A 26,517-nucleotide genomic window follows, 5' to 3' on the forward strand; every position below is an offset into this window, starting at 1 on the left:
CCATTTATGAATTAAAAAATTATTAAGAAACTTAAGGTTTCAACTCCTTCAGGCAAAGTTGATCCTAGAATGATTTGTCTATTATTTTTAGGTCCTTTTTGGTGATCTAGCTCTTCAACTGATTCAATTCTTATTCATCCTTGCCTTTTAAATATTTAACTTTGAGTGTTCTTGAAGAAGGTAAATCCAGAAAAGGGCTTCGGAAACATGAAATTTATAGTGTTGTTTTCATATACTGTTTGAATACTATAATAGATGGAGAGAAACAGTAAACATATCCAGAACAATTAGTTCTATAAATAAGTAAACATGGAGGAAATCATCAAGTTGCCCCTTATAAGAGTTGTTGCCCTTGTAGATGATTTTAACCCTTTTTTTGCAGAAACCTCAATAGAGAGAAACTGAATGAGAAAAAATGTTCCACAAAATAAGGGGTTATGGTTTATTTCAAAAATAAATATTCTGATTCCCAATTTGATAAAAAAAATATTCTGGTCAAGCAGATGACAAAAAAAAATATTCAGAATCCAGATTTTCCCCTTACCTTATAGTGTTAAATATTGAAAAAAATAATTTGATTGATAGCGTTGAAAAACTAAATAAAATTGATCGCGCTTTGTGCGTAAAAATTTTTTCTGACTCAAGACAAAAAACCATAATCCCCCCTTGAAGTTAAATGGTTGCTCCCTTATTTCTGTTGAAATATTGTTTTTGTCAAGCCTGCGACTTTTGTCGCAAAAGCAAGACATAGCGATTCTACATTCCATCGGCGGCGTCCACAAATATTCACTCTGTGGTTAAAGTTTTTGAAATTTTATCAACTTTCTTAAACTTATAATCCTGGATTTCTACCAAATTTGGACAGAAGCTTGTTTATGATCATAAGATAGTATCCAGAAGTAAATTTTGTAAAAAAAAAAATCCTGTTTATCCGTATTTTACTTACAAAATGGACTTAGTTTTTCTGCCAGTTAACATTACATTCACTCTGTGGTTAAAGTTTTTAAAATTTAAATAACTTTCTTAAAATATACTGGATTTGTACCAAACTTTGACAGAAGCTTGTTTATGATCATAAGATAGTATCCAGAAGTAAATTTTGTAAAAAAAAAACAACCTGTTTATCCGTATATTACTTATAAATGGACTTAGTTTTTTTCTGCCAGTTAACATATTACATTCACTCTGTGGTTAAAGTTTTAAAAATTTAAATAACTTTCTTAAACTATCCTGGATTTGTACCAAACTTGGACAGAAGCTTGTTTATGATCAAAAGCTAGTATCTAGAAGGAAATTTTGTAAAAAATTATTTCCTGTTTTTCCGTATATTACTTATAAATGGACTTAGTTTTTCTTCCAGTTAACATTACATAAAGTCTGCAGTTAAAGTTTTTAAAACATTTATTAGATTCATAAACCATCCTTGATTTTTACCAAACTTGGACAGAAGCTTCTTACAATCAAAAGATAGGATCTAGAGGAAAATGTAAACATTATTTTCTTTATCATTTGTTCATTCAATAAATTTATGTTTCAACTCTAATTTTATAAATCTATAGATTTGATTGCATATATACTGTATTTCATTTTTTACAAGCATAACTTTTTTTCATACATTTCAAACGTTTTATTTCATTAACTGTAAATCTATTATGTGCATTCCCCTATCACACTGAAGACATAGACAACTGCAAAAGTAGGCGAGACACTGGGTTCCGTGGAACCCTTACAAATTTTTACACATTTTATGCCTTTTTTGTAAAAACCTTAATGGATAGAAATTGTAAAAAATTCAATCAACATGGCCAAAATTGTCAGTTGACTCCTGATATGAATTTTTTGCCTTTGAAAGATAATTTTTGCTCAGAGAGCCTGAGACTTCTGTAGCAGAAAGCGAGACATAGGGATATTGATCCGGAGGCGATGGTGACCTTAACTATCTACTTAAAAGCTTAATATTTCAGAAGGTAGAAAACCTATATGCTTCATACTTTGTATATAGATGCCTTATGTTATGAAGTTTCCATCTGTCATATGTTCATTGTCCTAGAGCACATTTTTATGGTTCAGTGACTAATTGAAAAAAAAAAAAAATTTTGGTCGAGCCAGAAGTCGCAGAAAGCGAGACATAGGGATAGTGATCCAGCAGTGGCGGCGGCGTTAACAAACTTCTTAAAAGCTTAATATTTCAGAAGGTAGAAGACTTGGATCCTTCATACTTTGTTTATAGATGCCTTATGTTATGAAGTTTCCGCCTGTCATATGTCCATTGTCCTTGACCTCATTTTCATGGTTAAGTGACTACTTGAAAACAAAGTTAAGATTTTTAGTATTCTTAATTTCTCTCTTATTATGAGTAATAGGATAACAGTTTTCGCTTGATTCGACCTCATTTCATGGATCAGTGAACAAGGTTAAGTTTTCGTTAAGTCCATTTCTCAGATACTATATGCAATAGGTCTACTATATTTGGTGTATGGAAAGATTGTAAGGTGTACATGTCCAACTGGCAGGTGTCATCTGACTTTGACTTTATTTTCATGGTTCAGTGGTTAAAGTTAAGTTTTTGTGTTTTGGTCTGTTTTTCTAATGCGAACTGTATGCAATAGGTCAACTATATTTGGTGTATGAAAATATTTTATGATGTACATGTCAGTCTGGCAGGTTTTATTTGACCTTGACCTCATTTTTGCTGTTCATTGCTCAATGTGAAGTTTTTGTGTTTTGGTCTGTTTTTCTTAAACTATTAGCAATATCTCAACTAAATTTGGTGTATGGAATGATTGTAAGGTGTATATAAGTTTGTTTCTTAGATACTATATGCAATAGGTCAACTATATTAAGAGTATGTAATGATTGTAAGGTGTACATGTCTATCTGGCAGGGTTCATCTGACCTTGACCTCATTTTCATGGTTCATTGATCAAATATAAGTTTTCTTGGTTAAGTTTGTTTCTTAGATACCATGTGCAATAGGTCAACTATATTTAAATCGTAGAATGATTGTAAGGTGTACATGTCTGTCTGGCAGAGTTCATCTGATCTTGACCTCATTTTCATGGATCATTAATCAATGTTAAGTTTTCCTGGTTAAGTTTGTTTCTTAGATACTATGTGCAATAGGTCAACTATATTTAAAGCATAAAATGATTGTAAGGTGTACATGTCAGTCTGGCAGAGTTCATCTGACCTTGACCTCATTTTCATGGTTCATTGCTCAATGTTAAGTTTTTGTGTTTTGGTCTGCTTTTCTTAAATTAAACTATAAGCAATAGGTCAACCGTATTTGATGCATGGAATGATTTTTAGATGTACATGTCTGTCTGGCAGGTTCATCTGACCTTGAACTCATTTTCATGGTTCATTGGTCAATATAAAGTTGTCATGATTTGGTCTGTTATATTATGTATATCATAAGCAATGGGTCAACTATAATCGGTGTATGGAATGATTGTAAGGTCTAAATGTATTTCTGGCTTGGTTTATCTAACCTTGACCTCATTTTCTTGGATCATGTTAAGTTTAACTGATACTTGTAATAAAACTTTAAATTTAGGACTTTCAACATAAAAGCAATGATCAGTAAAGCAGGCAAGACATTTCAGTGTGTGCACTCTTGTTGTAGAAACCATAGAGATTAATTGAATGATTGTTGGTCTATATCATGGCAATAATGTAATACAATGCAATGGAATAACTTTATTGTCAGTTAAAGGCTCCCTTATCTGTACAGTAATTACAATCATTCAATACAATGACTATGACTGATTCATAATAATTGCTTAATAAGTACAACAGAGTATGAAAACGTAAACACATGTATAAGCGTTGTTTCTGACCTGATAATTTTAAATATTAATTATGTGACCACCATATTTGTGATGAAATCTACTTTCAAAAACTTTGAATTTTTCTCCTTTGAACCCCAACTTCCACAAAAAAAAAAAAAAAAAAATTATTCAACGACAAGAACAAACAAAATGTTTTGATATAAATAACTAGGCTGATTATTTAATATTAACAAATAGGCTGATTATTTAATATTAATAAATAGGCTGATTATTTTTTTTTTTAAATATTATAAGTTGTATGGTTCGCTACTGACCCCCTATGGATCCATAGAGGGTTTGTAAAATCCATAGGGGGTGAGGTCTGAAGGCCAAATCCCCTATGGATTTTATTCACCCTCTATGGTCTGTAAGGGGTCAGTAGAGAACCGTATAACGAATTTAATGCATGCGATACTTTTTCTGTAGTGTTTTGTAGAAAAATGAGCAATGAAATACAAAAACATCAATGGATGATGCACCATTAACAGTAGCTTTAATTTAGGGAGCTACCATTTGATTTTTAGGGGGGGGGGGGGGGGGGGGGGGGGGGCTCTAGGATAAAAAATTTGTCCTGCATTTTTTTTTAGTTGTAATCTCTGTCCTGCCTTTTTATTTTTCACTCTATTCAGTCCTGCTTTTATTTACATAGTTTATCCTGACTTTTTTTTACATAAATTGTCATCCTGGCTTTTTTTTGCCAAGTTGCTCATCCTGCCTTTTTTTTTCTCAAAACTCCTGTCCTGACTTTTTTTAAAATTTCATCCTATTTTAATAAAAGAATTTTGATATTTAAAGAAAAGGAATAAATTCCTCAACGGCTTGACATATAAAATTGACCAAGATACGAAATCAAATACGGAACTAATTCAGGTTCGCTGATATCGTTTTGTGTTTTATAATTTCTGTAAACCGGAAAATGGCTTCTGTATCAAAATTGACAAGGAAAATGTAAAAGTTCTAATGAAAATAAGACCTTATTATCTTTATTATTGTAAAGCTGTATTAGAGGCACCCTCATTGATCAGTTCTAGCTTTTTATAACACTGTTTGCACGCTGATGCCCTTCGTCTTCGTTGGCCTCCTCTTCCAACAGTTCGAGAATCAAGTCTTGGGTACAACGATTTCCCGAAAACTCCCAATAACTTAATTTGATCCTGTTAACCGATAGATATTTTCCCGAAAACTCGATTTTATACTGCTTTTATTGATAATTAATACTATCTAAGTTTGAGATATTTGTCATTCCAACAAACCGAAATTCAGATAGTCCAGTAGTCCAAATAATTATGACGTCTTGAAAGGCTATAATATTTTTTTCTCGTAGGAAGGTGTCAAAGCAAAAATTTAAAATAGCCTTCTAAGACGTCATAATTATTTGGACTAACAGTCCAGTAGTCCGAAGATCTGATAGCCCGACAGTTCATTAGTCCGACGCTCCAATAGTCTGAAAGCTCTTCACTTAGTCCAAATAATTATGACGTCTTGGATGGCTATTTTAAATTATGTAAGGCGTCAAAGAAAAAAATATAATAGCCTTTCAAGACGTCATAATTATACTCTTGCTACGATGCTGTCCTGCAGCAGATAAAGATCTTGTCTTCACAAACGCTTAATTAGACAATGTAGTATACTGATGAAACCTGAGCATTGTTTAAAATTTCAATAAGTGGAATGCGTTATAATGGGATCCATCAATTTCTGTATGAATAATTAGTCTAAGATCTATTCCTGTTCACCATGTCAAAGTTGATACAGATGATGTCTGATTACATACATGTAATGTATTTTGTGGTTGAATGTGAGATGTCGCATCTTATAATTTCTAGTCATAGAATCATCACGACATGACACCATTAATGTGAAAAAGAAGGGAGTGGACATTGGCAATGACACATATACAGTACACATTCACATACAGCAGACAATATAGAAACCAAAAGCTCACTGTATGATCATCTATGCGATGTGAACCCTCCTTTCCCCCATAAGCAGTCAGCTCTAGATTGTCCCGACAACATAAGAGAATAATCAAATCAAATGGTTTGACTTTAAATTGACAAGCATGTATAACATGAGATAAGTTGAATTATTTTTGTTGGATTCAAATCAGTCCCATATGTGTGGTCACAAGTGAAATAAAAAAAAACATATTCAAGTGCATAGCGAAATTTCAGTACTGATTGTCTACAATGAACCAAGGAAACACCTCAACACAAATTACATGAGGACACACAAAAAATGTACCCCAAAAATGAATGCTTGCAGTTGCTGAAGGCAATCTCTTGATACAAAAAGCGAATAATAAATGATAAGGTTTACCAATATTCGATGTCTTCTTGGTGTTGTGCAATGCCAAAATAGGAATATCAACTTGGTTCCTTCAAATGGAATGAGTCAATCCGAGGGTCAATATGTTTTTCACATTTAAGACTAGATTTGTTGTTTTTTGGTGTAAAGGATGGTTTTAAATTATAATGTGCTCTGGATTGAATGGTACCCATATGAGACGGGGAATAAATGAAGTTTTGTTGTAATGACCAATATCGACAACCTGAATATTTTACATTTGTACCAGGTCCAATAAGAAAATCTCAAATGTAAGACTGTATTTCACTGTGCTATATATTTACATATAACTTTTAATCTACAAAACATAATATTATTCTGTAAGGATGGATAGGCGGATGTCATTTATTGTTTGTAAGGATTGGCGAAAAATAAAATGCAAGATTGAACAATTAAATATTTGCAGATATCACTTGGCTGTATTTTTAGCTCACCAAAGGGCCAAGAGATCTTTTCTCATCACTTGTCGTCCATCGTCGTCGTCTGTTAACTTTTACAGAAATCTTCTTCTCTGAAGCTACTGGACCAAATTTAACCAAACTTGGCCACAATCATCATTGGGGTATTTAGTTTTGAAAATGTGTCAGATGACCCTGCCTGCCCACCAAGATGGCCAACATGGCTAAAAAAAGAACATAGGGGTAAAATGCAAGTTTTGTCTATTATTTTGAAAACCGTTATGAATAGAGAAAATCTGATACTGGCAAAAATGTTCAGAATATTGAGCTCTGCCAATTGTTCATTGACGTCAAAACTGTCAGGCGACTTCTTATAGGAGTTATTGCCCTTAAATGACAAATTTCACCATTTTTTTTTCATTTTTGCCTTATAACTTGAAAACTATAATAGATAGAGAGAAACTTTAAGTTGCAGAAATAATCAGCAAGACAAGACTTACAAATTAAGGCTGCATGGTCAAAATCATCAGTCGACTTGTAATTAGAGTTATTGCCCTTTGATCATTGATGAGGATTGTTTTACCAATTTTTGCATTTTTGCCTTATATCTTAAAAATTATAATAGATACATAGAAACTTAAATAAGCAAAAATTATCAGCAAGACAAGATCTACATTTTAGAAAATAAAGAGGAAATTTTCCATCAACTCCTTATTGGAGTTATTGCCCTTTAATAACAATTTTTAACATTTTTTTGTGTTTTGCCTTACATGATAAAAATTATAATAGATAGATAGAAACTTTAAATAACAAAAATGATCAGCAAGGCAAGATCCACAAACAAGTCAAATTTTATCAATATTGTAAGTAGACTGTCACTCTTCATAGGAGTGATTGCCCTTAAATGAGGATTGTTTTACCCTCTTATGTGTTTTGAGCAAAAACTGAAGATCTAGAAGATATAGAGAAACTAAACAGAAAAAAATGATCAACAAAATCAACAAAAAAAGAAATTTTTGTCATGAATTCTATTCTCGTCTACAATGTTGGAGAGAGTACATTGTTAATTATGCACATAGACCTAGGTGAGCGACACAGGCTCTTTAGAGCCTCTAGTTAATTAGACCTGTATTGCTTTGACTTGTTGAATGTGCATCCCTTTGTATTCTTTTTTTACCTTTAAGTTTCTCAGTCAGAAAGACTATTGTTTAGTGTTTCAAAAAGTTCATATAGAATTTTATATTTTTTAGACCCTCAGATTTACTAAGATCATACCAATATAGAAGAAAACTGTTATCCCAGTCATGGAGGACAAGAAATTACAGTCAGACGAACACATCAATACAAACAATACAAACAGGTACTCCTTAAAATGGCATTGTTTTGTAACTCATCAATGAAGTGGTTGACATGGGGATCCCTGATTCACACTTCCCTACCCCTTACTCCTAGACAAAAATCTGTAAAAATTTTGTTTCCAGCATATTCCTACTTTTATTGCCCTCTTCCCCAGTTTCCCACCCCCTGAGTTCCGCTACCCTCCCCATTAACTCCTGCTTCCCACCCCTCATTCCAATATTCCTTTACCCCTGTCCACCCCCTCATTCCCTTACCCCTGCCAACCCCCTCATCAATATACATTATTCTTTCTTTTACTAAAGTCTGATAAAAAATTTAGTAAATTTTCTATATGACTATTTTTGTGAAATTAATGTAAGTTTTGGTTGGCATTATTTTTTAAAGAAAATTTAAAAAAGGACTTACAAGTAGTAAATTTTATTTATAACTTTTGAAAAATGTTAGATTTAAGCTAGGATTATATGCATCATTGTAAGTTTCAATATGTTACCTTGTCATAAGGTGAACAGCATGCATTTGCAGACCTCTTTGTATTTCAGTAATTATACACATTTAAAAATATCTTGTTTAGCATCTAGTGGTAGGAGGGGCCTCTGTGACCGAGTGGTCTAAGTAGTCTTACTACTGTATCACTAGGTTGTGAGTTTGAATCCCGCACGTGGCAGGTGCACTGTGTTCAACTCCAATCTTAATTGACTAGAATTGTCTGTTATTCTATCAAAGGTCAGTGGTGCCCTCCAGACACTCCCGCTCCCTCTACCAATAAAAACTGACCACCACAAAACAGCACAATAGTGTTGAAAGTGGGGTGAAAACACCAACCAAACAATCAATCTTGTAGGAAAAATTAATTTGATCTTACATTGTAGAAAAATTTACAAAATACATCATTCATTAGTTAAGAAAAAACAAAGTAATGTAAGATTCAAAATAGGTTATTTTTAATACTAAATTATTGGTAATGCTATTATTAGAATACATAATTAACTTTGGTACCATGTATATTAATGAATTTGACTTCCCTTAGGAATGTTTCAGAAAAATTTCTTTGGGTCTTTGACAGCATTTGTAAATATATTTTTACATGTTTTAGCATAAGCATATTGCAATAGTCTATAGTCTGGTTTCTGAAAATGTGTCTTCAAAGTATCTCATGTACTTTTTTGGAAACACCCTTTTGAAATTGGTGGAAATTGCTGTAACACGGAGAATATGTTCATAGTACTTGAATATTTATATTGTGAACTGCAATACTTTAAAAGTAGTGCTTAGTTTTCTAACAACTGAAATTTATTTTGGTTCATGTTTTCTAGTTTTTCTTATCTAGCTGATAGCTACTCTAATTTATGGCCTTGCAAAAAATTCTGGCGAAATCATATGATTTATAAAGTTAGCTGAAATCAATTTCCGAAGTATTTCAGCCAACATTAGAGAGTAAGAAAGCTCCATATCATTGTAAAGAGATAATTCCTTTTGTTTTTAGTAATTGTGAGCATTATCTGTGACAGTGTTAATCTTGTATTATGTATCATGTAAATGAAAAAAAAAGATATGAGGTATCAGTTCATGACATAAAATATATACACACACTTGACAAAGACCAAATCAAAAGAACAATGTTTCTGTTGCTGTTCCTCATCATAAAGGCACAATGACGCCTACAACATAGAGTCGAGATCACATTTAACTGCAGTGGTTTTTGTCTTATTATAATATACGTTATTTGGGATCTTCACAGGGGATATGGGCTCAAATTCCCTGTCAGTGTTTTATATTAAAGGGCACTGACAGGGAATATGAGCCCATATCCTCTGTGAATCCAGAATAACAATTACATTATACTGGAGTGTCCTGAATTAACATTATTTACCATTCTTATCTTCATTTTTGTTCATATGTTTATATGATGGGTTCATATACCCTGTCAAGGTACCCAATTAAATTGCTGGATTAGCCAGGATATTTCACTCCAGTATAATATAAATCAGAATTAAATATGATATTGATATCATGTAGTATGTAGTCTCTGCTTAATTAATTTTCAGTTTTATTTTCGTAGTTATTTGTACTGTACAATAATGGTTCTTGTAAATCCAAAAATGTGCACCAACCACAGTATATTGGGTACCTTTTACTTTCACTTGGTTGTGCTGCTAGTTGTTGAGTTTATCATTAATCCTATGTCAAATTTAAGCAAGATTTGAAAAATCTCAGCCGATAATTTTTCAGAAACTAAGACTGCAACTCCCTCTTCAAAGTATATCTTACAAGGAATTGGATATTCTTTTTAGGCCCAGTTTTGGTCTTATAATTTTTTTCAGGAATTTATACAGCTTTGGTTTTATGAAACTGTTGGTTGTAAATGTTCCAAATGATTAATATAAAGATGACTGCTGATAAAAGTAAAGCCATAAATTGGTTCATGTCTGTCATATTTATTTTTCATAAATTGTATTATTATAAATTAGGCCGTTAGTTTTCATGAATTGTTGCACATTTTTGATGTCAGTGTCTTTTATAGGTGACTATATGGTATGTTTTTTTTCTCACTGTGAAGGCTGTACAGTGACCTATAATTGCCTTTATCTTTGTCATTTGAGCCCTGGTGGATAGTTGTCTCATTGGCAACCATTTACTTTAATTTACACTCATAGTTACATCTTCTATTCAATTAAAAGGAAACCACAGTCTTTGTCTTTTTCACATTATTCCTTCTAAAGATTTTAATTGTTTTTGTTTTGTAGCAAGAAACAGACTGAAAGAACTAGTAGGAGCACAAATAAGTTGGGGGTAAGTAAAGTTCTGTGTATTCATTTATTTTTGTGGGTTTAAACTTTCGTGGATATTTGATTTCATGGTTTTGCCGAAGTCTGCATACAAGTTTTATGTTGTGCAGTAACATCACTGTCCCAGGTTAGGGGAGGGTTGTACGCTCACAACCATGACTTTATCAGATGACAAAACAAATACTAAAAATCCTGACTGAAAATTCAGAAATTATTCCATGCATTTATTATTGCGATTTTTTAAGAATGAACAAAAATGTAAGTTTGATTATTGCAATTTTTGAAGAATAAAAAATGCTGTGAGTTTAATTATTTTGGTTTTAGGAAAAGCAACATACAGATACATGTATTTGATATCAGAATACTAGTTCTTATTATTGCGATACTCAAGTAGTTACATTATTCACATTGATAAAAAGCTTGCAATAATTTCTGTATTTACAGTACCTTTTTTCAAATAAGTCACAGACCCAAGATGTTATGTTGTTTTCTAGTTAATTTTGATTTACCAGGCAATGTAAGGATATCGATTTATGCATGATATAAAGTTAAAATGAAATATCAATGTTTTTTTTTTGTGTAATGATTTAGAAAACTTTGTGTATGTTGCTTAAGTTTATGTTGTATATATAGAATTGCATAATATTTTTGTTCCAAACGATAATCTTATTTCATCTCCAATTTCAAATTAATGAAAAGGTTTAATGAAATGTTCTAATTGATAAATCAATTTAGCATTAATTCACCTATGCATTACTGTTTCTTGTTTTATTTTAAAGGACACAAATACAAGATGATGGTTCAGAGAAAAATATTATTACACAGCAGTCAGATTTACCAACACGTACAATGTCTGACAGCTATACTGAAGCAATGATTCCAGTAGGAACTGATGAAATTCTTCGTGAAAAATACATTAATTTTTATGGTGGAATGAGATTTGGAAGAATTTTAGAAGATCTGGATACTTTTGCAGGTAATTGTTAGCTCAGAAGACCTGAAGGGTCAAGTAAGCTAATTACACCATTTGGCGTTTGTTGGTTGTCTTCTTATAGGAGTTAGTGTCCTTAAATGACAAATTTTACCATTTTTTTTCCATTTTTATACGACGTCAAAAAAATGTTGGCGTCGTATAATGCTATGATGTCGTCATCATTGTCTGAAGACATATTTGGTTTCCGGACAATAACTTTAGTTTAAGTGAATGGATCTCTATGAATTTTTACCAGAAGGTTCAATACCACAAAAGAAAGGTTAGGATCGATTTTGGGGGTGATGGTACTAACAGTAGGAATTAGGGGCCAAAAAAGGGACCAAAAACAAGCATTTTTGTAGTTTCCAGACAATAACTTGTGTTTAAGTGTATGGATTTCTCTAAAATTGTACTACAATGTTCCATACCATAAAGAGAAGGCTGGGATAGAGTTTGGGGTTAATTGCCCCAAAAGTTCAGGAATTATGGGCAAAAAAGGGACCAAAAACAAGCATTTTTGTAGTTTCCAGACAATAACTTGTGTTTAAGTGTATGGATCGCTCTAAAATTGTACTACAATGTTCCATACCATAAAGAGAAGGCTGGGATTGAGTTTGGGGGTAACTACTCCAAAAGGGGGGGGGGGGGGTTAAAAAAGTTGGGGGGATTTTTTTTTTCCAATTTTTTTTGGGGGGTTCATTTTTTTTCTTCAAAATTTTTGAAATTTCAAATTTTTGAAATCTTCAATTGCACAGTATTGCGCAATAGCAAGAATCTTCAATTGTGCAATAGCACAGTATGGGCAAAAGCAAGAAATCTTCAATTGCACAGTATTGCGCAATTGCACAGTATTGCACAGTATTGCGCAATAGCAAGAAATCTTCAATTGAAAACAAATACAAATGTTTTAACCAATGTTGATGGGATGAATTAAGTCTTTAATTTTTGGGGGTTCTAATCTTGTATAATTTTTTTGGATATTGGACCCCATTTTTAAATTGGTCTACATTGAGGTCAAAAGGGTCCAAAATTAAAGTTTGTTTGATTTCATCAAAAACTGAATTATTACGGCTGTATGATTTGCTGAATCTTATTGTACATTTAAATTTTTATTTTGGGCCCTGTTTTCAAATTAGATCATATTAAGGTTATAAGGGTCCAAAATTAAACTTTGTTTGATTTCAACTAGAATTAAATTATTGGTGTTTTTTTATATGCTGAATCTAACAATGTTGTTAGATTTTGGATATCAGACCATTCTAAGTAAATTAAATGTCCCATTTCAAATTTTTAAGATCTTTGACCACATTTATTTTGTGTCAGAAACCTATATTATGTCAAAAATTTGATCACAATCCAAATTCAGACAGTATCAAGCTTGATTATAGTGTCCAAACTTGCCCCAACTGTTCAGGGTTCGACCTCTGTGGTCGTATCAGGCTGAACTCAGCGAAAGCATTTTATTGAAATCTATAAAAGATAGAGATAAACTTTAAAAAGTAAACATGATCAGCAAGACAAGATCTGCAAATAAGTGAAATATTGTTCAAATTGTGAGTTGACTCCTTATAAGACGATAATGCTAAAATCATTGGTTGGCTCTTTATACAGTCAAGGGTATAGCTTAAACAAGTTATTACAGAAAATAACAGGCATACTATTATTGTGGGAATTCTGACAGAGTTATCTCCTCCTTATATGAATTGTGTTGAAATAACACATGTCCGTTATTGTACAAAAGAAACCATGTCTGTAATATTGCCTTTCAGTTATCACAGACATTTTTGTCGGGAGAAACGCAAATATTGTTTCTTTGTATAATAACGGATATGTGTTATTTCAACACAATTCATGACTGGAGGAGATAACTCTGTCTGAATTCCACAAAAATAGTATGCCTGTTATTTTCTGTAATAACTTGTTTAAGTTATACCCTTGACTATTACAGGAGTTATTACCTTTAAATGACAATTTTTACCAGTTTTTTTTGGCGTTTTTGCCCATTTTATTGAAAACTAAAATGGATATACAGTCGAACCTCGTTGTGTCGAAGTCGAAGGGACCGGACCAAAGTATTCGACTTATCCTAGGTTCGAATCATCCGAGGTCGAGTGTGTCGTCATAAATTTTGAATGCATGAAATATGGTATGAATTTGTGTAAACTAGATACTTTGAACAGTGTGCCTTTTTTCGATATGACACTTTATGATTGTGTATTCAATCTCCATTTTTGGTCCTTCATAATAATTAAACACACAAGTACAAACACAAATCATGCACAAATAAAATCAATAGTCTACACCAATACTTACAAATGTCAGTCTATAAATTATGAAATCACTTGCGGAACGAAATAAGTTCTGAATGGTCTGTGATGAGGTCCTCTTCTTTACATTGAATAATCATGAATTTATCATAATTGTGAAATATGTTCAACACACTAATGTTCCGCTTGAACGATCAACAAAGGTGTTAATACTGTTATAAAAACAAGTATGTTTACTTAGCTTTAATCTCTTTTGAAAATGATTAGGTGACATAAGAAATAATTCCGATTTGAATTTTTATCATTAGGTCTGCATCTTTCAAAAATTCTTACTTTCGAACTTCGAGACATCGGGGTTGATTTACCCCAACTTTATATCGATGGGACTATAAAATTTACTTGACTTAACCTAGCATTCGAATCAACCGAGTTCGACTCATTAGAGGTAATTATGCATTGATCAAACAGGAATTTTACCAAGACCGAGAAATTACTTCGACTCATCCGAGTTTTCGACACAACCGAGTTCGACACAATGAGGTTCGACTGTATAGAAATTTAAATAGCAATTTAAGGCAGAAATGATTAGCGTGAGTCAACTCTTTATAGGAGTAATTGCCCTTTATTGATGATTTTTACCAATTATTTTTGTATGTTTCAGTTTTAATATCCTACACACACAGTACACAAGGATCAGAGAAGAAATCACCTATATCAATAGTCACAGCTTTGGTGGATAGAATAGGTAAGAAAAATGATTATCTTCTCTAAAAACAATTTGTTGAAGGATTTAATGACTGGATCATTTTACTCCTTAAATGCAATTTTGCTGTAATTAAGTTAATTTGCATTATCTGTAAATGTCGTCAACAGCATTGATTTTTAAGCAATAATTATAACCAGAGTTGAAAAATGAAATGGCATGTTAAATTCAAATAGATGTGTCACAGAGAAGTTGAAAAGATGCCTTATTCAATATCCATAGTTTTGGTTTGATGAACCTGGTACCCAATGAGCAATAAAATTTTCACATTTGCTCTGTGTTTTAAGAAAAGGAAACAAAAGATTGTTGCCTCTTGTGCCTCATCCTTCAAACCTGCTTTTAATGGTAAAGGGAATGTTTGATTGACTTGATTTCATTAATATATAATGTAAAATACTTTCTGACTTGAGATCATTCTACTCAGATGCATGTTTAATAATTTCAGAGCTTGGAGAACAACCATTTTCTCCTTTTAAAGATATAAAAATGAAAGGCAGTGTTACCTGGGCAGGAAAGACGTCCATGGAAATAACAATGAATTTAGAACAGGTATAATAAGAGTGTTTAGTGATGAATTTAAGTGCAAAAAGTTTTTACTTTGTAAATTTAGAAATAGCAAGTTTTGTTTGTATTTCATCTTGCACAAATTGTCATTTCATACATACTTATATGTTAACTTTTCATGCCAATGATATGCTGTTTATCTTTTTATACCACAGATCTAATGGAGGGAGGGGGCCTCGGTGGCCGAGTGGTCTAAGTAGTTACTACTGTAATCATTAGCCAGTCAACACTGAGGTTGTGAGTTCGAACCCCGCTGGTGTGGGTGCACTCAACTCCAATCTTAATTGACTAGGATTGTCAGTTTTCCTATCGAAGGTCGTGGTTTTCCCCGGGCACTCCGGCTTCCTCCACCAATAAAAACTGGCCGCCACGAAATAGCCCAAAAGTGGTGCTTAAAAGTGGCGTTAAAACACCAAAAATCAAAAATCAAAATCTAATGGAGGGAGTATACTGTTTTACCACTGTCTATCTGTTCATATGAAATTTTGTTAACATGCTGTTCTAAGTGATGTGTTTTTACTTTCATCACCTATTAACATTTTGTTACTTAAATACTTATATATAAAAATTAGAAGATGTGGTATGATTGCCAATGAAACAACTCTCCACAAGAGACCAAATGACACAGAAATTAACAACTATAGGTCATGGTACAACCTTCAACTATGAGCAAAAGCCATACCGCATAGTCAGCTATAAATTCCCCGAAGTGACATGTTCATTCACATAATGGTTATGTTTGAAAAGTTGGTTTTATTTTTCTCAGGAACTGCAAATCAGTGACTCGTTTCACAAAAAGTCTTATGTGAAAAAATTCTTGTAAGTCCTGAACATTTCAGTACAACTTAATATCAGTTTTTGTTTCAAGATTTTTGGTGAAAAGAGCCCTGAGCTTCCTCAAATTTGGTAGCAAGCTTCCTGTGAGCATGCTGTACTGTCTGAAAAATGCTTTCACATTCATTGCTTTTCAACTTTCTGTTTATCAAATACTTATATACTCTTACAGAAAATGGACATTTATGAAATTTCATTCACATTCTATTATGTCCATTCTTTTAACATTATGTCAAAGAACAGCATGGACATAATAGAGTTAAGAAATTACCTGACTTTACTGTTTATTTATGTTTAGATATAAAACTAATCTAAAAAAATAACTGATTAGATTTGTTGTACAAAGTGATAATTGGTTCACTTCATGGATTAAGATGAGAATATTTTCTATGTATTGGTATTGTTATAAATAACCACTTTGATCGTGTTGATATATACTGTACCATTTTCCATCCACTTCATGTTTAATCATAACAACAAACTTGTATAAACCTATGAACTGCAAATTTTGATTGATTTGTTTTGTGTAAAGTATAAAAACAATGAATTAAAAAAACCTTCAAAAAACAAACACTATAATCCACTAATGAAAGATCTTTCACAGTATGTAAAATAAAATGTTATAAAATGTTGTAGGAAGAGGCATTAGAATGGAAGAAAGTTTTGACAGCCAGATTTGTGATGGTAGCTCGAAATCCATTAACTAAAAAGTAAGTAGAATTGTTTGTTTAATAATTGCAACATTCTTTAATCTTATGATAATGAAGAGGTAGCTATTTTGTCCATTAGGGTGAATTTTAATTGGAAGAACGGTTTGGTTATTTACGATAGCTGTCTATTTAAAAATAAAGTATGTTAGGACTATAATTGGTTTAGTTTAAACATATTTTATTTGTTCAAGTACAAATTGGATAAGACACAAGTCAAACAGACTTATGAAGTCTTCTCCATTTAACATTTATAGCAATATAATACAAAATATATGTATGAGCATGCATGTATAGAATGGTATATCTATTTAATATATATATATATGGATTTATGTCAAAAGACAGAAAAGTGAAGACAGAAAGAAAACAATAATACAAAAACAATAAATATATAAAATAAATAAATGAATATTTAGAAAACAAAAACAAAAAATAAAATACAAATTAAACAAACAAAAATACAAAAAAAAGGAAGACTTTTACTTAGATGATGATGTGTGTGCGATCATGGTTTGCTATCTAGACAATTAGAAATCTTTCCGAACTTTTAATAAACTCGAAGACATTTTTGAAAATGGTTTGGTTTTGCTCTAGAGAAAGAAGATAACTACCCGAGGTTAGTAGTTCTATGTTAATTTTACAATCTTTTGGAAGCCAGCGCAGACTTTCAAACATTTTATTTCGTATGTCTGAATATAATATACATTTAAAAAAGAAATGATAGGAATCTTCACGATTAACACCACAGTGGCAAGAAGGGTCAGAAATAATATTGACCCTATATAGATCATAGTTTAAGGATGATGCAAAGCATCGAAGTTGGGTTAGAATAATATTCAGTTTTCGAATTCCAAACTCATATTGCTACGGTACAAATATGTTATTCTGAGGGTAAAGTTTTTTTAGTTCAGTTTTAAATTTATTTATTGATTCTGCATCACGAGTTGAATCATCAAGATTATTCCAAAGACGTATGGTTGATGGAATAAATGAATCATTTGTCAATGCTAGTCTGCAGAACGGAATAATGATGTCATTTCCATTGCGTAGAGGATAGACCGTCATACTTTGGATTTTTGGGGGAATTAAATTTGTCAAATATTCTGGAACATTATTTTTTTGAATATTATAAAACATTTGAATTTTTCTTCTCTCTCTTCATTCAGCTAATGTTTCCCATCCAAGTTCTTCATAAATAACCCTTGAGCTTGTGAATATAGGTAACCCAGTAACTATTCTTGCAGCTTGGAGCTGTAATTGCTCCAGTTTATTGATATAACCTACCCCAATATTATCCCAATACTTCACTGGCATACTCAAATAAAGGTCTTATAAAAACTAAATAAGAGTTTTTCTAAATTTTTTCTGCTCAGTTTATATTTCAACTTCCTTAGCATATTTATATGTTTAGATGTGCTTAAGATAATATTATCAACGTGAACATTCCATTTAGCATCATTGCTAAATGTAACCCCTAAATGTTTATGAATATTTGTAATAGGTATATTTTTATCATTGAATATAAAGTTCATTTCTGGGATTTCAACATTAGAAAATAACATACTGTGGATTCATTTTTATTCGTGGTATACCAATTTTCGTGGGTTTCGTGGGTCACAGCGAACCACGAATTTAAGAATTCAACGAAGAATAGTCCCGAGAAATGTGTATGGAGTCGGATGTTTATTTCCGGTTATGTTATGCTGTTCTAGTATAGTGTTGACTAGCGATAAACATTGTAACATAACACGTGTTTTTATTGAAAGAAGATACAAGTATTTTGATTAAATCAATAATAAATATATCGAATATCGGTAATAATTTACTTTTTGAAATTGATTAAAACTGTTCATGGAAAATAACTGCAAGTTGTTAATTACCGTGTCATAGTTTGGTTTACTGGTGATAAAAAATCAATAGGACTAAGTACGGGGATATTGCCCGTAGGTAATATTGTTTATGACAGGAACATTTATTTTCACACCTTTTACTTTTATGACTGTTAATTATATCGTGATTATGGAAATGAGCTTTCAATCATAGAGTTTTGAATGCCTTATAAAATTCCGACAAGAATTTATAAATTGTTAAACAAACAAATAATTAGTTGTCTCTGTCCATTATTGTAATAGAAGTTTTCAATGAACACTTTAACCTAGAATGACCAAGCGAGGATTTTGACAATTCAAAACTTTTTCAATGAATTCCTTCTTTTTTGTTTGTTTTATTATTGATTAAACCAAGGAGGTTATATGATCTCCAAAATCAAAAAGAAATCCACGAATTACGTATCTGATTTTTTTTTTTTTTTTGTAATCAGCGATCCACGAATTTACGTATACCACGAAACGTCTTTTTTTCTCTATCCACGAAAATTGATACCCACGAAAATAAATGAATCCACAGTAATTTCTGTTTTATCTGGATTAAAAGACATTAACCATTTTTTTGACCATTCGTTCAGCTTTTCCAGATCATGGTTTATCACAGTTTCTATCTGTAATGCATCACGATCCGCACAGCTGAACGACGTGTCATCTGCAAAGAGTCTGCACAGAGAAATAAGTCTTTCTGCAATATCATTAATATATATTATAAAAAGGAATGGTCCAAGGACCGACCCTTGAGGGACTAGAGCTGAAATACTGCAAAGTTTTGAAGAAGATTGCTTGATAACCACTCTTTGTTTTCTATCACTTAGGTAGCTTCTAAACCATTTTAACAGATTTCCATTTATACCATAAGCCTTCATTTTATGTAATAAACCATCATGCCAAACTTTATCAAAGGCTTTGGAGAAATCGCAAAAAACAAAACAACTTATCTCTTTCTTTTCAAGTGAGTTCAATATGCAATTATATATTTCTAACAGTTGGTGAACCGTTGAACATTTAGGAAGAAAACCCGATTGATACTCATAAATTAACTTATTTCTTTGTAAGTGGTTGTAAACATATTTATATATAACACGTTCCATAACTTTGCCTATGCAACTAATGAGTGATATAGGTCTATAATTGGAAGGTAATGAACTATCCCCCTTTTTAAATAAGGCTATAACATTTGCAATTTTCCAGCTGGATGGGTACTTGCACTGCTGCAAGGATTTATTAAATATTATACATAATGGAATTGCAATTATTTCGGGACAAATTTTAAGCATTTTATGACTAATGACATCCGGGCCTGACGCTTTTTTAGGATTTATAGTTTTTATAATGTCAACAATTTCACTAGAACTAATCACTATATCATTCAATAAATTGTTAGTTTTTTTGTCGAAATCGGGTAATTGAGCATCAACTTCTGCTAGCGATGAAATAAAACAAAAATACTTATTTAGAATGTCCCATTTCTCGTCGTCTCCATCGGCGAACTCCTCGAAATGTTCATCATTAAGAATATTTTTTAATGGGGGTATGTTATTAGAACCTCTATTTGGCTTAATCAGCATCCTCATAATTTTCCAATAAGTCTTAGAATCGGAAGCGTTATCTAGTATAATATTTTCTAAGTTTTTCTCAAAATTTTCTTTCGCTTCTTTCTTCATATTATTCACTTTATTCCTCTGTTTCTTATATTTATTAATATCCGTTTCTTTTTTAGATTTAATTGATTTTTTTCGTAATCTATCCCTTATTCAAATTGCTTTTCTGATATTACTGTTAAACCAGTGTTTGTCATTGCCACATATAGTTACTATTTTGGTTGGAATGCTCTCTCTTGCAATGTTGAGGATTTTTTCAGTGAATATAGTGACCATTTCATCTACTTCCTCAACATTGGAAAAGAGTTCATTCCATTCAACTGCATTCAACATATTTGAAAACTTATCAACATCTGTTTTTTCATACAACCATATTTCCTGTTTAAACGACTTTGTTACGGACTTTGGACATTGTAAAAAAAAAACAGAGGCATCATGATCACTGATATCAGCAGGTACATTCAGTACATCAGAAAAAGAAAATTGTATAGCATCACTTAATATGATCGGATCAAGCAAAGTACTACTGTGATCAGTTACCCTTGTAGGTTTATTAATTACGTTTTTTAAATTAAATTGATGAATCGTATCATATAACTGATTATTATTATTATAAGAAAATAAATCTGAATTCAAGTCTCCAGAAATCACAATGTTTTCTGTAAACTGATAACCAAATTCAATAGCATGATTAAGTCGTGTCCAATATTCAACACCTGACCATTCGGGTCGGTAAGTACAGCATAATAAAAATTGTTGACCTTTACCTCTGATCTCCACCCATAAAGTCTCGTCGGTGTGGTTTTCAAGTACACCTTTTCTGGTAACTGATATATCATCTTTAGTATAGATGAGTATACCACCACCGGAATTATTTCGATCTTTATGGATTATCTTTTCTGAGAAGGAATCCATTATTAATTCATCATTATTTATATTTGAGTCTAAGTGTGTTTCAGTGACTGTTACAATATTGAACTCTTCAGTGAAATTTTGAAGGAACGCAATTTTATTTCTTAGACTTCGAATGTTAATGTTGCATATTGAAATTGAGTTATCAGAATTACCGAAATGGTCAGTGTCATAGTCACTTCTTGGACCGGGATTGTGTTCAACACTGCCAATAATAAGAATAAAATGCAAAACAAAAAGTAGAAATATAACATTAATATTCGGATTAAGGCTCAGTAACAAGGACAAGGAGACGACGAGAAATGTACAACGAAAATTTGGAAGTAGTATTCCCTTAAACGATTCTTCGTTGAGGTCAATATTAACTGATTGGGAAGAACAATATTTGCATGCATTGAATAACCCTATGGCTACCCTGTATTGTTCAATACAATTACCCATTAGGAAAAAGTAAAACAATCATATATCTATCATAAGACAGGTAGCCATTCAGGTTAAACAAAGGTAAACAAAGACCACACACATCATCATCTAAAATCATACATAAATAAATCAGATCATATACACGCAAAAAACAAAAAAAAATTACAAAGAAAAAATAGGAAGTCATTTTCAAGTCTGAGAACGGGAAAATTTAGTTATAATTTTACTCGCAAAACTGACATGTACTTTTATACTGGGAACAATAGTAAAGTTCCTGTTTTATACCTTATCTGTCAGTGACAATTTACTTCTTACAATTTTCCATTTTTTTTAATTCATTTCATCTGAATAATTTAATTGCAATTTTGTATACATTAATGTTTCTTTGTCGATTTTTTAAAGTAGTAGAAATACTCTTCATCATCGCGACTTGAAGCTAACTTCTAACACATTGACAAAATTATTTTATTGAGCGTAGGATATCAATTTTTGTAAAGACGATAACATTTTTCGATTTTACAATTTAATCTTCACCGTATTATAAGGAGAAATCGTTTTTGAATTTTTTAGTGAGTGATTAGACAATGCTATTTTTTTTTTTTTTTTATAATTGGTCAAATGGTACAATACAAGATGAAGATTTTCCATACTTTTATCGAAAAGATAACCCTCTAGGATTTCTCTATTCATTCTGGTTCTCATTTAGTCCTATATTGAGAATGATTATCATTCTGGTTCTCATTTAGTCCTATATTGAGAATGGTTATCATTCTGGTTCTCAATTAGTCCTATATTGAGAATGATTACATACTTCTTTTACTTACTGTAGAATCTTTATTTCTTAAATTCAGTAATTGGGAAAGATGGACTTAAAGAATACCCTTTTCAGTTCCTGTAGTGTATTTTCTACACTGTGAATACCTCTGTACAGCTTAATGGTATGTTATATGAAACATTTCAGGTCAGCTTTTATAAATGCACTTAAGCCAACAAATCAAGAGGAAGAAAAAATATTTGTACTTGGTGAAGGTAAGCTTATTTTCACTTTTTGAAAGCAATTGGTATTCTGTATATTGTTTAACAGTTTAGGACCATGTGGATGCTTTATTTTTTGTGCCTTTTGTATAAAAATTAGAAGATGTGGTATGATTGACAATGAAACAATTCTCCACCTGAGACCATATGACATATAATCGCTGTCACGGAAAATTGAACCCAGGACCATGCAATTGATAGTTCAAAAATATTTGATGAAAAACCTGGGTCCAATTTTACATGATGGCTACTATGGAAGGTTAGCAACTATTGGTCACTATTCTGATTTAAATTGCACAAAAGATCCCTAGAATTTACACATTTATACCTGAAAAAAATGGATAGTTAACAAAATAAAATCTGCTTTTAATTACTATCAGTGTCTTAGATCTTGTATGTAACATCAGATAAACATCTTATTTTTTTATTCCCTTATTTGTGTAAGTTACCATGATTTGCACTATTTATATCTTTGGTCAATTTAACAGTTTTAAATTTTCTGAAAAGCTGATTTTTGCCAATCAAACCATTAAATCATTTGATCACTTCAAATAAAATTGAGAATGGAAACGGGGATTGTATCAAAGAGAAAACAACTTGACCAAAGAGCAGAAAACAGCCCAAGGACACCAATGGGTCTTCAACACAGTGAGAAAATCCCACACCTGGAGGCGGGCATCAGCAGGCCCCTAAACAATAATGTATACTAGTTCAGCAAAAATGGACGTCACACTAAACTCCGAAACATGTAAATGAATCAAAGTTAAAAAAAAACATACAAGACTAACAAAGACATACATGTTAATAGAATTCTGTTTAGTGCCATTCAATTTGTTAAATGGCAAACAATTTTTATACATTTTTATTATGCTTAAGAGAAATATATATTTGAGTATGGTGGTCCATAGTAAAGCTGAAAATCTTACTTGTACCTTATATATAATATACAGTTTTTACCTACATATAAAAGAAGTTACAAATAGCATTATATATGCAAATTTTCTGAGAATGAAGGGTAAGAATGTCAGAAATAAATAGGTGACCTATACTGTTTCTTTGTTAGTTCAAATGGTAAAAAAATGGGGAGATACACAGAGATCCTACAAAAATATTGCAACTTGAAAGAGAATTTTATCAAGATATATACAAAAGTTCAAACCCTAACAGAACTTATATCAAAGATTACATTATGAATACAGAAATTGATCATAAATTAACCAATAAAGAAAGTGAAAGTATGGAAGGTCTATTAAGTGTCAAGGAATGCACAGATTCTCTATTTAAAATGAAACTTAATAAAGCCCCAGGTATTGATGGGTTAAGTGTAGAGTTTTACAAGATATTCTGGGAAGATCTGAAAGAATTTGCTGTTAATACATTCAATTTCTCATTTGAAAAAGGGGAGTTAACTAATTCACAAAAAAATAGGAGTTATATCCCTTCTACATAAAAAAAATGACCCTCTCTCTCTAGATAACTATAGGCCAATAACATTATTAAATGTAGATACAAAGATTGTAGCTCAGTCATTAGCACAAAGAATTAGTAAAATATTACCACACATTATTCATGGGGATCAAAACGGGTATGTTAAAAATAGATATATTGGATATAACATTAGACAAATTCAAGATATCATTGATTTTGCAGAAAAATTCAACATAGAGGGAGCTTTACTTTTCTTAGATTTTTCAAAAGCTTTTGATTCTTTAGAGTGGGATTCCATGTTTTAAGCTTTACAAAAATTTTGATTCAAAAGTTCAATGTTGAAATAGATTAAGGTTCTATATACTGATATTAAAAGCTCAGTTATAAACAATGGTTGGATTTCAAAACCTATAAGCATTTTTCGTGGGATTAGGCAAGGGTGCCCATGCAGTGCAATAATTTTTGTAATTGCTGTTGAAATTTTAGCATGTAGGATCAGACAAGACCACGACCTCAAAGGCTTTGAAACTAAACTTGATGGCAAAACTCACACATTAAAGATTAGTCAACTAGCAGATGATACAACTCTTTTTCTTAAAACAAAACAAGATATTTCTAAAGCTCTTAATATGATTGAAACATTTGGAACATTGTCAGGGTTGAAATTAAACAGAGCTAAAACTGAGGGTGTTTGGCTTGGGAAACAAAAAAAGTGTAAAGATAAACATGAAAATATTAACTGGACAAATATACCTGTAAAAAGCCTAGGTATATATTTTGGTCATAATGAAAAAGAATGTCAAAGATTAAATGCTGAAAAACTTTTAGAAAAATCAGCAAAAATTATTCTTAATTGGAAAAAGAGAAACTTAACCATGATAGGGAGGATCACAGTTACTAAATCATTAATTATTCCCAATATTACATTTTTAGCATCTGTCTCGACTATAGAGAGAGTATTTAAACCAGTTTAAAAAAATGATATATGAATTTTTATGGAATAACAAAACGGAAAAGGTTAAATGTTCTGTGCTAAGTTATGACAAATTAAATGGGGGATTAAAAATGATTAATTTAGAGAAATACATAGAAACAATAAAAATAGGTTGGATTAAAAGATTAAATGCAGAGCAACTTTTAAACTGGACTGTAATACCAAAATTTTATTTAAACAAATTCGGAAACAATCTTCTTATATTGCAAATGAATCTGGATAGTGTAAATTCAATACCAGATATAAAAAAACTACCAGAGTTTTATCTTGATATAATCAAAGTTTGGATTAAGAATAAAAATAATAATAAAAATAATAAATACCCAAAAAACTACAGACTAATCCGCCAACAAGTTATTTGGGGAAATCAGTGGATAAAATCTCAGGAAAAAACATTATTATTCCAAAACTGGATAGATAGCAACATAATATACATAAATGATATCATTGATGAATCTGGAATTATAACAGAAAGATTTATTAGACAAAAGCTTAATAAAAAGACAAACTGGATTACTGAATTTTTAAAATTAAAAAATGCTATACCAAAAGAATGGGTTAATATATTAGCTGAAAACTGTTCAAGAACAACTAATGTACTAACAGATAATGTTTTGTATATTTATGACAAAGATAACTTTAAACAAAATATAAATAAATTAGAAACAAGTAAAATTTACAAAATATTATTAGAACAAGATAAAGAAATACCAATTGGCTTTTACAAATGGAAGAGACTACTAAATTTTGAGAACATAGAAAATAAAGCTCAAAATATACTAAAATTTGTTCATAATTATTTGAAAGAAAATAAATTAAAAATGTTCAGATGGAAACTCTTACATTTTATTCTTCCAAACAAAGTTTTATTAAAACAATGGAAAATATGCCCAAACTCAGACTGTAATCACTGTAATATTACAGAAGATTATGAACACTTTTTTATTACATGCCACTTTCTTGATAAATTTTGGAAAGAAATATTTTTAAAATCTGTTAAAAAAGTTAAACTTGGAAAACATATTTTAACACTAAAAAATTTGATTTGGGGTTACAAAATAAGTGATATAGAATACTATGATATTAATTTTTTTCTTACAGTGATTATGTTTTCAATTCACAAAATACACTATCTGTCAGAGTTTAGAACAAAGAATATTAATGTATTTTCTGTTTTTAAAACTGAGCTTAGAAATAGGCTCATTCTACAAAACAAATTTTTTAACCATGAAAGAAAAGCTGGGAACAGTATATCTAACGGGAAATGAATCTGATAGGCTTTTCAGTATAAAATTGATAAAATCTCGGACTCCTCGAGACTTCGCGAGATTTATGGATTTTGGTGGCGTCTGACTGAAAAACTATCGGAACTGCTCAATAAAGTAACCACATAATTCTAATCCTAAAT

At 31.3% G+C, this 26,517-nt stretch overlaps 1 protein-coding gene across 1 annotated transcript in view; it reads left to right on the forward strand.

The window, feature by feature from the left end:
- Window positions 1-4,740: 4,740 nt before the first annotated feature.
- The window catches only part of LOC127735326 (acyl-coenzyme A thioesterase 9, mitochondrial-like), a 30,081-nt gene continuing 8,304 nt past the window's right edge, over window positions 4,741-26,517 (forward strand). Inside the window, exons 1-8 of the mRNA XM_052245479.1 lie at window positions 4,741-4,778; window positions 7,825-7,934; window positions 10,678-10,723; window positions 11,499-11,695; window positions 14,621-14,704; window positions 15,168-15,271; window positions 16,757-16,830; window positions 22,614-22,681. Of these exons, the coding sequence (XP_052101439.1) occupies window positions 4,747-4,778; window positions 7,825-7,934; window positions 10,678-10,723; window positions 11,499-11,695; window positions 14,621-14,704; window positions 15,168-15,271; window positions 16,757-16,830; window positions 22,614-22,681 (715 nt within the window). The 5' untranslated portion in view covers window positions 4,741-4,746. The remainder of the gene's footprint in view (window positions 4,779-7,824; window positions 7,935-10,677; window positions 10,724-11,498; window positions 11,696-14,620; window positions 14,705-15,167; window positions 15,272-16,756; window positions 16,831-22,613; window positions 22,682-26,517) is intronic.

The sequence above is a fragment of the Mytilus californianus genome, unplaced genomic scaffold, assembly GCF_021869535.1.
Source record: "Mytilus californianus isolate M0D057914Y unplaced genomic scaffold, xbMytCali1.0.p SCAF_3, whole genome shotgun sequence".
Classification (NCBI taxonomy): domain Eukaryota; kingdom Metazoa; phylum Mollusca; class Bivalvia; order Mytilida; family Mytilidae; genus Mytilus; species Mytilus californianus.